Source organism: Balearica regulorum, chromosome 22 (genome assembly GCF_011004875.1).
Source record: "Balearica regulorum gibbericeps isolate bBalReg1 chromosome 22, bBalReg1.pri, whole genome shotgun sequence".
NCBI lineage: Eukaryota > Metazoa > Chordata > Aves > Gruiformes > Gruidae > Balearica > Balearica regulorum.
The window spans coordinates 3,996,365-4,008,785 of record NC_046205.1 but is presented as its reverse complement, the minus strand read 5'-3'; the positions used below and the strand labels follow the sequence as shown (position 1 = coordinate 4,008,785).

General features: G+C 48.7%; 1 protein-coding gene across 2 annotated transcripts; it reads right to left on the bottom strand.

The window, feature by feature from the left end:
- Positions 1-102: 102 nt before the first annotated feature.
- Positions 103-8,968, bottom strand: PDIK1L (PDLIM1 interacting kinase 1 like). Of its 2 annotated transcripts, none has more exons than XM_075773997.1 (3): positions 8,877-8,968; positions 6,269-7,718; positions 103-3,694 (listed from the first exon to the last, which is right to left on the bottom strand). In XM_075773997.1, exons 2-3 carry the CDS (start codon positions 6,551-6,553, stop codon positions 2,954-2,956), a joined length of 1,026 nt encoding a protein of 341 aa, XP_075630112.1. In that variant the 5' UTR covers positions 6,554-7,718; positions 8,877-8,968; the 3' UTR covers positions 103-2,953. The 2 variants fall into 2 exon arrangements, with proteins under 2 accessions (XP_075630112.1, XP_075630113.1); XM_075773998.1 differs by having other exon boundaries at positions 6,269-6,570; positions 8,877-8,930.
- Between the last annotated feature and the right edge of the window lie 3,453 nt (positions 8,969-12,421).

Below are 12,421 nucleotides of genomic sequence, written 5' to 3'. Positions count from 1 at the left end.
ACTTCTGTCCTAGCACCACAAATAAACCTTTCTGTAGCCTTGCTGACAGCTAGATGACATTGCACTGAGAAGAAAACATTTCTCTGTAGAAAGTTCAAAAACTCCATTGAAATTCAGATTTTATTTCAAAAACAGTCATGAACTTAATAAATTACACAATAATTGTCCTCATTATAAATTCTCCATAAAATATAATTTACAGTTTTTAAAGAAAGATTTGAAAAAAAAAATCTTTTCTGAGTGCTGAAAAGTATCTTGACTTTGTGTCACGCTGGTGAATAACTCCATAGCTGCTACAACAATTTCATTTATCAAAGGTTTTAAAACAAAGACCTCAGACAACGACAACAAAAATAAATCAAACAGAACACAGACCTTGAGGACTACCATTCAGTGTTAACCAAGGAAACACTCAGTGTCACCCAACAGCAAGGCTAAGCACCATGAGAGGGATTTTGGGTATCCCCACCCTTTAAAGTGGCAATCAGTGCAAAGAAACACTTTGGGAGTCAAAAAAACCCCCAAACTTTCCTGCGCCATTCATTTATTTCTGCACCGCAGGCAGGCAGCATATTTGGTGTTCATCCTTTGAAATACTTCAGAGGACAATCAGATGATTTGCAAAGCGCCTTAAAGGTAAGTAGTATTATTCTGTAGTAGAGTCATACTTTAAGATAACATAGTTGATTCTGACTTTTGGAAGTCAGCAACATGTTTTTAGAAAGCTCTCAAGTTTAACATGGAAAAATTATATACCCTCTTGAAACTTTACTCATTGAATGACCACGCTGAAATGTAAGTACTGTGAAACGGCGTTGGCACAGACAGCGAGCAGTTTGTTTTCCTCCTTCCAGTAACAAGCTGAGGCTTCAGTTGTACTGAACTCTTAAAATACGAGAACAAACAGATCTCTGCTTCTAGAACATAAGAAAAAAAAAATAGATCTCCCCTTATCATTACTCACAGATAGGCTCCAAGTTCTCTTTTCTAGGACTAAGCTCCCTGCAGGGAAGGAGTGACACTGAGACATCTATGCAGGCACTAGGCTGTATCCTCGGTACAATACAGTCACCTCCGTCCCTGCTAATTTACGCTGAAGCAAAGTGCTCTGCTGTAGTTGGGAACACTGTCTTCTGAAAGCAACTTGTATTTGTCTGAGAATCACTGTTTAGACAACTTGCCTTAAATGATAAAGTGAAACAAAGTAATGAGAATTAAGGACTACGGCCCCATGGCTAACTGCCACCAGCTCTATACAGCATCAGGTAAGAACCAGCTGTAGTTCGTAGAGCCTCAGAAGTTTGGCAGAAACAGAATTTTTTGCTTTTGGAAGAACAAAAAAAATATTTTATGCTGTTTATTCACACTGGCAGCATAAACACTTATCAGAATTGTTTTCACAGCACTAAGAGGGAACAGTATCAGAAAAGCAAATTATACAAGGAAATACGGCAGTTTTCAGGTAAGATTTAGGAAAAAAACTATTAAATTGATTAAAGCTGCAACAAAGGCCAGTTTTCTTAAAGGCAAATTTTTTTTTAAGACTCTCCTTTTCCCAAAAGGTCACAGTCTGCACCCAAAGGAACAAAGTGTCACACTATTACAAAGCAGCTTCTGTCTGCCCTACAGTGTCAGGTGGCCTCAGTGAAACCTCTCTTAGCAGATCGCTCTGCTTCTCTGGAACAAGAGCTGGAGATAAGCAGCCTTTCAACTACTTCAAAGCTTTCCATCCTACTGTCCATGCCTTTAAGTTAATGTTACTCAACAGGAAGAAAACAAAAGCAAAAAAAATCAGCCAAGGTTGCCACACAAATTGGAGATACCTTTCACATACCAGTTACGGAGTTTTCTCCATATTTAAGAATAGGTGTGTTCTACAAGACAAACAGTCACTCCTTTATCTCCTCATCATTACCAGGCCAGGGGCAGCGCCAGAAAGAAAGAGACCATGACCAGTATTATTTGATTCAGTTAACAACAAAACTGTGCTGCAACCATATTTTGAAGAGTCTTAAAAATAATGTTCTATGCTGCTGGATTCCCTCATCCACACTTCCATAAATTAAGTTCACTGTACTCTATTTGCAGGACCCAAGGTGTTATTGGATTATAGACTCAAGAGTAGAAAGCATGTTGTGAAACTGTAGATTAACTGATTAATAAAGTATTCGATTACTAGAAGAAAGCAAAATTGACTGATTAATGAACTAGCCAATACGCTAGCACCTGATTGCATACGTTTTTAATTTGACTCCCTCAGTGACGAGCTCATTAAGCTGTAAGTGCTAAGCTTGGCCAAGTCGGCACTTTAAAAACTCCTGATCCCATTGCATTTTCTGTCTACAAAGTCAAGTCTCAGACCCCATCTTTGACATTAGATAACAAAAAATAAATAATAAAGTTATTCAGGCCTGGAGAAGAAGGAATGTTTCTCATTTATCTTCTTCACCTAGTTTTCTAGCAGACCCCAATCATTCAGACCCATAGCAAATAATTTAAGAAAAGTGGCATACACTCCCAGTCACTCATATACATAAATATATACACAGAATTACTTTACAAAGCCTGAAGATTTGCACTACCAGCATGCAAATCCTTTTTTTTTTTTTCCTCCATAAGAGTCCCTAATACTGACATAGGAAACTGGAATGTACGAAATACTCCATGACAGTGCTGGAAATCAAGTCTCAGCTCTTAAGACATCCCACAGCCAGCATAGACAAACTAACATCATCACATCTTACACTTGCATGTAACATCCTGGTATTATACACATCAACGCATTGTTAACACAACAGCCGACTCACATTTGTATCATTTCTGAAACTCAGATTCGTTTGATAGAAACTACACCCTGCAGGTTTGAGTTCAGGCTCATTTCTTTTACTGCCATTAAGTTGCACCATCTATTAGGTGAGAAGCAGCTCTACGGAGAGACACACAACTCGGCAGGTCACGTATCCCAGCTGCTGTCTTTAAAAGCTATGTTGACTAATCGCAGTTCCAGTTCAAAAGCGTCGGGTCGGTCCTGCGGGTTGGCAGCCAGCATCTCCTTGATCAGCTGTTTCATTTGAGCGTTCATGGATTTTTTCTTCACAGGGATGAGCAGTTCCATTTTAGGGTTTTCTAGAAGCGCCTCTCCAACAGGCACGATCACCGTCCCCTGCTTGACATAACTCCCCAGAAGTTCTTTCTTTGTTTCCGTATCTATGAACGTGATTCTTTCCAACATTGCCCAGATTATAATCCCCAACGCAAAGATGTCTGCTTTGGCAGTGTAGTGTCCTTCCCAGACTTCGGGGGCCATATAGAAGTCAGTTCCACACGCAGTTGATAAAAAACACTTATTTACATTGACCGGTTCCTCAGGATTCTGTCCTGAGGCTGAACATACCTTGCTCAGCCCAAAATCAGCTACTTTCAGGGTAGGCTCCGAGTCACTAGCGTCCATCCTGCTCTGAGATATCAGAATATTGTCAGGCTTGAGATCACGATGAATAATCTGATTTTTATGCAGGAATGCCAGTGCGCTGCTCAGCTGAAGCATGAAACTGGTGTTGGTCTTGCGGTTCGGCTTTCGGGACAACAGGTACTCGTTCATATCTCCTCCATCACAGAAATCCATTACAAACCAGAGGTAATAAGCGCTTCTGGGGTCAAAGACTATTTCTCCTTTTAATGAGGTCTCTACAAGCTGCAACAAGGAAAAGAAATGTCGTAACTACCTGATGATCACAAGAATATAAAGATATGATGGAAAAACGCATGAAGTTTGGATCTTCCTCCTCTCAACAAACCAGAAGGCAAGACATTGCAACTGGTGAAAAAAACTTTATGCAAACATTAAAAAAAAATAAAATCACAATGTATTCGACAGGCTCCTTCTTTTCATGTGTGTGAAGCATATCAAGTTCACACTCCTGCCCAGAAGCTAAAGCTAGACCCAGATAACAGTGTTTGGAAAGATACTAAGTGGCCATTGCACTCCCATCTGTTTCAGCTGGACAGTGTCCCACCCCAACAAAGCCTGTCCCACCCACTCTGCTAACAACTTTAATGTTGAGACTGTGTTTATACAAGTAACTCCGTACAGTTCCAGGGGGGTTGTATTTGTCCTCTACTGATCAAGCGGCACCACAATAGATTTTTAAAGCCTATGTTCCATTCCTTACACATGAATATATTCCTGCAAGTGTTAACACAGGATCCCTTAACTCAGGAGAAAGCTAATCTATGGGCACAGCCGAACAGCTGCTGCAAGTAACACCTTTCCCACCATAAAGATCCACTAGCTACTCTCTAGACTACAAGCAGTGAGTAGCTCGAGCAGCCAGTTCTAACAGCTACTTCAGACAAAAAGCAAAGTAAAACCAGCAATCGGCTTTACTGATCCTGTTTACACAATACACATTTGCCTCTTCGGCTCCTCTGAGGTGGCTCTTAGCATGCACTGGAAGGTAAGTCTTGCAGTTATTCCTGTTAGTAGTAAACCAATGCATACTAAACCAAACGTCATTCCTACAGGCTTTCAAAAATCCAGGTAGCTATTAATGTTTAGGGAGGTATTTTGGAGTGCCTTAAAAAGCGACCTTTTCCATCCAAGAGCAAAATTAAAGGTAGCTTTAGAATGCTAGTAATTACAAGCACAGCTAGTACTCAAACCAGACCACCTTAAACTAGTAAATCCATGTTAGAACTAAAAACCTACATATTTAGGGTTTCTCGCCAGTGACAGTGAGATTAAGGTATCACAGGACAGCAGGGAGTCTCCTTTGCCAAGTGAGCACCAACACACAGCTCTCCTCTCTGCACGGCTTCACAGGAGCTGTACTTGCATCCCAGTTCAGTATGTTAAGACAACAAAATCCACTACCACACCTGTGACAGTGGCAAAGCACCACAAGACCAGGCTAGTATCACCTGGGGTGAGGATAGGGCAAGCCAGGGGAGATCTGATTTTCTCTATTTTAGCATACGCTATTATGAAGTGATCCCAGCCTCTTCAGAGTCAGCTCTGCCCTTTGCAGGAGCAGGAAAACAATTTGACACAGGCCAGATGTACAGGCAGCATTGTTAAGAGGCACTACCATCAAAAAACCAATACTGCAGGTGATCTGGAACCTCTTCCCCACCCTGTGGTTTGTTTTTTTTTTAAGCTCCTCCCTGTACAGCTGTCCACAAGTTTGATGTAATCTCTCACAGATCCACCAACCACTAGGAAGGCAAGGCACTAATTTCTCCCATGTGAGCTGGCCAGTATTATTTTACCCTAACCCCTTCATGAAAGCAGGTCAGTAACAACTGCCAAGCTACAACAAGTTTACAAAGGCAAGAATCCTCTTTCTCAGGCTCGCACAGCACTCAGCACAACGGGATCTGGACAGCCGTGAAGGGTTGTCAGATGAATGTTCAGTAACAAAAGGTCCTACATTAGACATGCAAGAATGACAACAATAAAAACTGAAATGATAAAAGCTGACTAGGGATAGCACAATAAACATTGAGCAGGCTGCTGACTTTTTAAACCAGAGACACAAATTTCTGCCAGGGGATGATTTATAGTTGGGGTGGCTTCTTGACAAGGGAATGAATCAGGTTTTCAGTTATCTGGAATCAGTCTTTCCAGAGCTATTTATTCTTTCAAAAATATCCATCTTCAAACTTAAAGGTGACTTAAAGGTCACTTTCAATAGTCACATAGGGGAAGCGCTATTTATTGCCTTATTTATCATACCTTTACCTCTCTTTGGAAAAGATTAATAGTTATTTATTCAAAAAAAGAAAACGTATCTCCACATGCTACCAATTGCTTATTATTTCTGAAAGAATTTTAAGTGTTGGCTTCCTACATCAAGATGGTTACTTCCTCTTCCAAGGACAGCCGAGATTAAGAAATTCTTCAGAGCTCTGTCTCAAGACATTAGCACATGTCTGCTCATTAACCCTGCAGCAGGGCTTCTACCAAGTAACACAACAGCCTGCACCTCCCTTCTGCTTCACCTGTGGTGTTCTCTCAAGTCATCAAAGCAGATTTGCATTAAAAAAAATCCTGGAGTCTTTTAGAGTGGCATGGCTTCAAAGTACAAGATACAGGTGATTGTGCAATAGATATGCTCTTTTAAAGATATATAATAATTACAATACCCTCTCCTAACTAAGCATACCTCAAAAAAAAAAAGAAAAAAATCAGCTTATCTACCCACCTCCTTCCCTCCCAGCTACACATCCATATTAATTACTTCCACCCCATTACCTCAGCTTCATGTACCTGTAAATAAAGGGAGGAACTGGAGCCATGGGACATCTTCTGCACCATACCATCTTTCTGCAAGATGCATTCCTCCAGGTGAATGACGTTGGGATGCTGGCTCTTGATACTGCTAAGTGCCCAGAACTCACGCAGAGCTAGTTCCACGTTCTCTGGAGCATGGCACCGAATCTTTTTCACCGCAACCCGTGCAGAGGTCTTCCTGACGACTGCTTCGTACACCACACCATAACTGCCACGACCAACCTCCCGTATTAGATCGTACTTAGGCTGGCTACTCACCATCTTCAAGATCAAGGGTTCTGGGGAAGGGGGAAAAACCCACAGAACTAAAACTTATGAACAAGAACTGGGCTGTATTTTCCCCCATATGGCTTGGTGCGGCAATATTAGGCCTTCCAAAACCCTGCAATTAACAGGGCAGCGCCTCTGAGCGTTACACTGAACGCAACATTGCATTCCAGTGCCAGAAGATTCCAGAAGCTGTTCTGTAAACCTGTACATGTTGCCACGGACTAGTTAAAAAGTGAAATTACATCATTGTGGTGGGACTATTAAGATTTCAAATACAGCCCAGTTTTCAAGGTGGCAACAATTCAAATCTAGACTTGACTTGTGCCGAGACAGGACTATCATGTATGCTCCTGCTCCTTTCTCTCAGTGTCTTCTGTGAACATCTGTGGGAATAATAGTACGGTCTCATGCTCTCCATCCACACCTGGGATGGTGGAGAAGAGGTTCTAGTTGAAGCCTGTGGTTGGGCAGCAACAGATTTAGTTAACACTGCCTTTTATGGAGGTGACTGCGTAAGTAAGGGTTTCTGTTACAATTTAATCATGAAATTCTCTTACTGATACTAAGACAAGAAGATACTTCGGATTGCTTCCGATTTATTTTTTAATGTTACTATGATGTTTCACTTAGTCTCCTCTGAATGAGAGGTCTACAGCTACAAAAAGTTAAAAAGGGTAACTGATTACAGAAGCTTGCACTCAGCATCTAACTTTCACTTTTGCTCAACAGGGCAAGGACAAAAGTTAAGATATTACTCTATAAGCAAAACAAGAAACACACACATACACAAACAAAAAAAAGCCACCAAACACTGCTACAGATTTACAGCCCTCCCTGCACACTTCCCTGCAAGATTACAAACCACAACACATCAGCACCACCTTCACACAACCAAACCAAAATAGGACACTGACTATAAACAGGAAAAAAAAAAAAAATTTGGCTAGCTAATTATCACTGGTCAAACAGAATGAAACACAAAAATAAAATAAAATTGAAAAAAAAATCACAACTAGTATATCAGAACTAAAATAGTTTGTAAGATTGCCAGTGATAAATGTAATTCTCTTTATGTCAGTAAACCAGGCAATAAGGACCACATTGAAATAGCCTGTTATTAGTAGGAAGCTTTCAAGTATTTCCACTGTTTTAGGTACTATGTTTAATAGAAAAAAGAAAAAAAAAAAAGAAAAAGAGAGAGAAAAAGAGGCATCATCAGTCTCATGGCAATACTACACAGACATGTTAACCTTTCAGCAAAGTTCCGTGATGCGCATTTACAAGAGCATTTTGAACTGAAATGTGATGTGCCCAAGAAACGCATTACCATGAGATTCAGCTCACAGGATGCATTGAGCCTGCACCTGTAGCAGGACTATGAGGAATAGATTAAGATTACAGCCTGAACATTAAGATCTGACGGGCCAAGAGCCCTTCCCATGCAGGGCAGAAGAGCAGGATCTGTAATCTCACCAGCGGCCAAATAACTCCTGAGGAAAGGATTGCATTACTCAAACACTATCACATCATGTTCAAAACGAGCAGAAAACGTCCCCCCCCCCCCCCCCCACGTTGAGAGTCAGTTAGCTGTGTGCTGTTACCAGAGAGGATCTGTCATTCTGCCAAGCGTCGGGGTTGCTACCTGCTTTCCTTCACCCCCCACAGCGGGCTAGGCCGGTCTGGAAATACCACCGAGGTTTATTGCCCAACCTGGTGAGAAGTGTCGGCTGCTCCCCAGGGCAGCGACCGGGGCAGCTCACGCCAAGCGGCAGGGCCCTGGCAGCAGGGCCGGGCACAGGCCAGGCAGCGCCGGGCAGACAGGCCGGGCCTGTCCCTGCTCCCTCCTGCAGGCCTGCGAACCTGCAGCCGGCATCTCGCAGGAGAAGCCCTTTCCTTCCCAGGCTGCTTCGTTAGCAGCAATAATTACAGAATAAAATAAATTAACACCCCCCCCCCCTTCATCCCGCTCCTCCAGGGAAGCCCTACAAGCGGCTGTCAAACCGGGACCCCACCTGCACCGAGGGGGGCCTTGCTCCACAGGGAAATTTACCGAGACACCGCTCGCTTCGGGTGGAGGCCGAGAGTGAGGCCTGACCCCATGAGCCGCAGCCCGAGGGGGAGCCCGCCCCGCTGGGCCCCGCGGCCGCCTCAGCAAGTAGCCGGGTCCCTCACAACCCCCGCGCACACCTGGGGCCAAGATCCCCGCCCGTGTGGGCCCGGTGCGGGGCCGCCCCCCACTATGACGCACCAGGGCGACCAACCGGACCCGCTCCCCGATCGCCCCGGAGCCGGGCCTGACCGGGTTCCGCGTTACCTCAGCGCCGCCGCTGCGCTGCCTCCGCCCGGCCGCCATTATAGAGCTCCGCTCCCCTGCGCCGCCGCCGCCGCCACTTCCCCGCGCGAGCCACGCCCCCGCGCCCTCTGATTGGGCGGCGGCGAGTGGGCGTGGGGAGTGCGCGCGCCCCTCCGCGGCGGGGTGTGTGCGTGCGGCTCGCGCCCTTCCCCGGCGGCGCGCGTGGCCCGTGCAGCCGCCCGTGCAACGCGATGGACGGCGCTTTGTGCAACAACCCCTTGTGCAACAGCCCCTTGTGCATCTCCTTGTGCATCTCCTTGTGCAACCCCTTGTGCATCTCCTTGTGCAACCCCTCGTGCATCCTCTTGTGCATCTCCTTGTGCATCCCCTTGTGCATCCCCTTGTGCATCCTCTTGTGCATCTCCTTGTGCATCTCCTTGTGCAACCCCTCGTGCATCCTCTTGTGCATCTCCTCGTGCATCCCCTTGTGCATCCCCTTGTGCATCCTCTTGTGCATCTCCTTGTGCATCTCCTTGTGCAACCCCTCGTGCATCCTCTTGTGCATCTCCTTGTGCATCCCCTTGTGCATCCCCTTGTGCATCCTCTTGTGCATCTCCTTGTGCATCTCCTTGTGCAACCCCTCGTGCATCCTCTTGTGCATCTCCTCGTGCATCCCCTTGTGCATCCCCTTGTGCATCCCCTCGTGCATCTCCTCGTGCATCTCCTCGTGCATCCCCTTGTGCATCCCCTTGTGCATCTCCTTGTGCATCTCCTTGTGCATCCCCTTGTGCATCTCCTTGTGCATCTCCTTGTGCATCCCCTTGTGCATCCCCTTGTGCAACAACCCCTTGTGCAACAGCCCCTTGTGCATCTCCTTGTGCATCTCCTTGTGCATCCCCTTGTGCATCTCCTCGTGCATCCCCTTGTGCATCTCCTTGTGCATCTCCTTGTGCAACCCCTTGTGCATCTCCTTGTGCAACCCCTCGTGCATCCCCTCGTGCATCTCCTCGTGCATCCCCTTGTGCATCCTCTTGTGCATCCCCTTGTGCATCCCCTTGTGCATCTCCTTGTGCATCTCCTTGTGCATCTCCTTGTGCATCCCCTTGTGCATCCCCTTGTGCATCCCCTTGTCGTCCTGCTCTCTGTCCTGCCCTGTGCATCCCCCGCCGCTGTGCTCACCCCGCTTTCCAATAACGGCTCTCCTTTTCTGGGGAGGTGGTTTGGTGTTTTTCTATGGTTTGGTTTTGTGGTTTGTTTTTTTTTTTTAAAATTATTTATTAATTTATTGCTTGGCATTAAGAATTAAATAAGCGGAGTCCCTCGCACCTTTGGGTGCACTCTGGCTTTTTGTGACAGCGACACAGCTCTTAGTGGAGAGCTGTCCCCTCTCCGTGTGTCCCACGCTTTGCCGTTGCGCCCCTTCCTCTGCAGGCTGGAGCTGCCCCCCCCGTGCGCAGGACTTGGGGGGGCGTGAGGCTCTTGCCGTGGTCCCTGCTGTCCTCTCAACCTATAAGGCCATTGCGGTCGTTTTGGGAGAAGCCAGGGCCGGCCGCTGCTCAGAGCCCTGCGGAGCCCAAGCGGGGCGGTTCACCTACGCTCCTGACACAGCAACACGCTCTCCCGCCTCTCCCCGATTAACTGGACCAAGCTCGGTGGTGATCAGCGTCCCGGGGCCCTGCCTAAGCTGCCCCAAGCCAATTAGGGGCGACGAGCCCCTTGTGGGTTTTGAAAGCTGCTTAGGGCATTAAACCCCCTCTGTTCCCACGAATCCCCTTAATCGAGTCCAAAAGCAATTAGTTAATCAATGCCACCCTCAGGCAGGGCCAGGGGATGGGTGCACATCTGGGTGCCCCGCTCCTTGCTCCAGGCAGTGGCCGACCCGCGCGCTGCCCCCCTGCGTGCCCAGCCAGCCCCGCTGCCACGCCAGCTCCTCCCTGGAAGAGCCCCAAGTGCCAAAACGGGGACAATTTTGCAAGATGTGCTTGGCCAGTCCCAGCACGGTCACTTGGTGCACGTGTGAGCCTGCCTGGAAGGAGCACCCAAACCAGCTGCGGGGCTGCCCTGCCTCGGGGGGAGCTGGCTGCAATGAAAGTGGGGCCGGTGCACCCCTGTACCCCTGTACCCGTGCACCCCTGTACCCATGCATCCACGTACCATGTATACCATGTATACATCCATGTATATGCATGTACTCGTGGACCCACGTACCCCTGCACCCCTGTACCTATCCACCTGTGTACCCCTGCACCCACGTACCCCTGGAGTTCTGCACCCATTTACCTGTGCACCCATGTACCCCTGCACCCATGTACCCCTGCATTTGTGCCCTGATTTACCCGTGCACACATTTATCCATGCACCCTTGTACCCGCACGCCCTGTGTACCCGTGCACCCCTGCACTTGTGCACCCCTGCACCCCTGCGCCCATGTACCCGTGCGCTCTGTGTACCTGTGCACCCCTGCACTTCTGCACCCATTTACCCACGCGCCCACGTACCCCCGTACTTGTGCACCCACGTACCCCTGCACCGACGCACCCCTGCACCCCAGCACTCATCCCCTCCTGCCCGCAGTCTCTGTGGGTGCAGCAGCAGCCACCACCCCGCCCCACCCTGTCCCCCCGCCAGCGTGACCCATAGGCGACGGTGCTATCATTACCCCCCTCTCCTCGCGCAGCTGCCAACATTTGCAGGTCTCCCTGTGGACGGGCGCTGGCGTTTGGCACGCCACCCTGTTTATCGCCGTGCCAGCTGGGCACCGTGCACCCGGGTTGTTTTCTCCGGTGGGTGCAGGTCCCGAGGGGTTGTGCTCGGCCGCTTTCCCCCCCCCCCCCCCCACCCCACCACCCCATGAGCCGTTTCTGGGTCAGGTTTTGCAACCGAGTGGAGGGGCTGTGAGGTCATGGCCGCGCACGCCGGCACGGGGAGCAGCCCTTGCAGCCCTCCCTGCAGCTGTCCCCGCATCTAGGGGTACAGAAGAGCCCCCCGAGTCCTGCCTGAGGAGGGGAGACCCCGGTGCACGTGCTGGCCATGGGGACTGCCTCTCCCCTCCGAGCACAGCCTGGGGACCCACTGGCGAGGCGCGTGCTTGCACCCCAGCAGTGACTGCAGTTTGGGGGTGCAAAGGGAGCTGATCCTGATAAGCCACCCCCCCACACCCCCCCCCCCCCGCTGCTGCTGGCCCCGGCTCTGCCCCGTTCCTGGCACCACCGCAATGTCGGAATAACCGTGGGGGTGGTTTTTGCCCCTCCACACCCCCAGCACCATGCCGTTGTGGGGTCCAGCCCCAGGATCCGGCCACGCTGCCCCCCAGGGTGTGCGGTCACTTGGCCCCGGGGCGAAGCCTGGCCCTGTTTACCCCCCAGCTCCAGTTTCGGCGTGCCAGCGGCCGTGGCACGGGCGGGCAGAGCCTCCTGAACAGCCTGTCCCCGCTTGTTTACCGCCGCCAGCGGCATCCCGATGGCTCAGTCCCGTGTGACAGGTGCTGCTTCCCCGGACACCCGACCCCGCGTCAGGATTTGGCTCCGCGTGACCCAGGAGCGACTTATAAATAGCGGGACGAGGGG

What these genes read in the sequence shown, in the direction of transcription:
- PDIK1L (XM_075773997.1), bottom strand. Translation starts at nt 6,553, where the DNA reads ATGGTGAGTAGCCAGCCTAAGTACGATCTAATACGGGAGGTTGGTCGT. An exon ending in GTTCCTCCCTTTATTTACAG is followed by an intron (nt 3,695 to 6,268) that starts GTACATGAAGCT and finishes TCCTTGTTGCAG; the next exon opens with CTTGTAGAGACCTCATTAAA.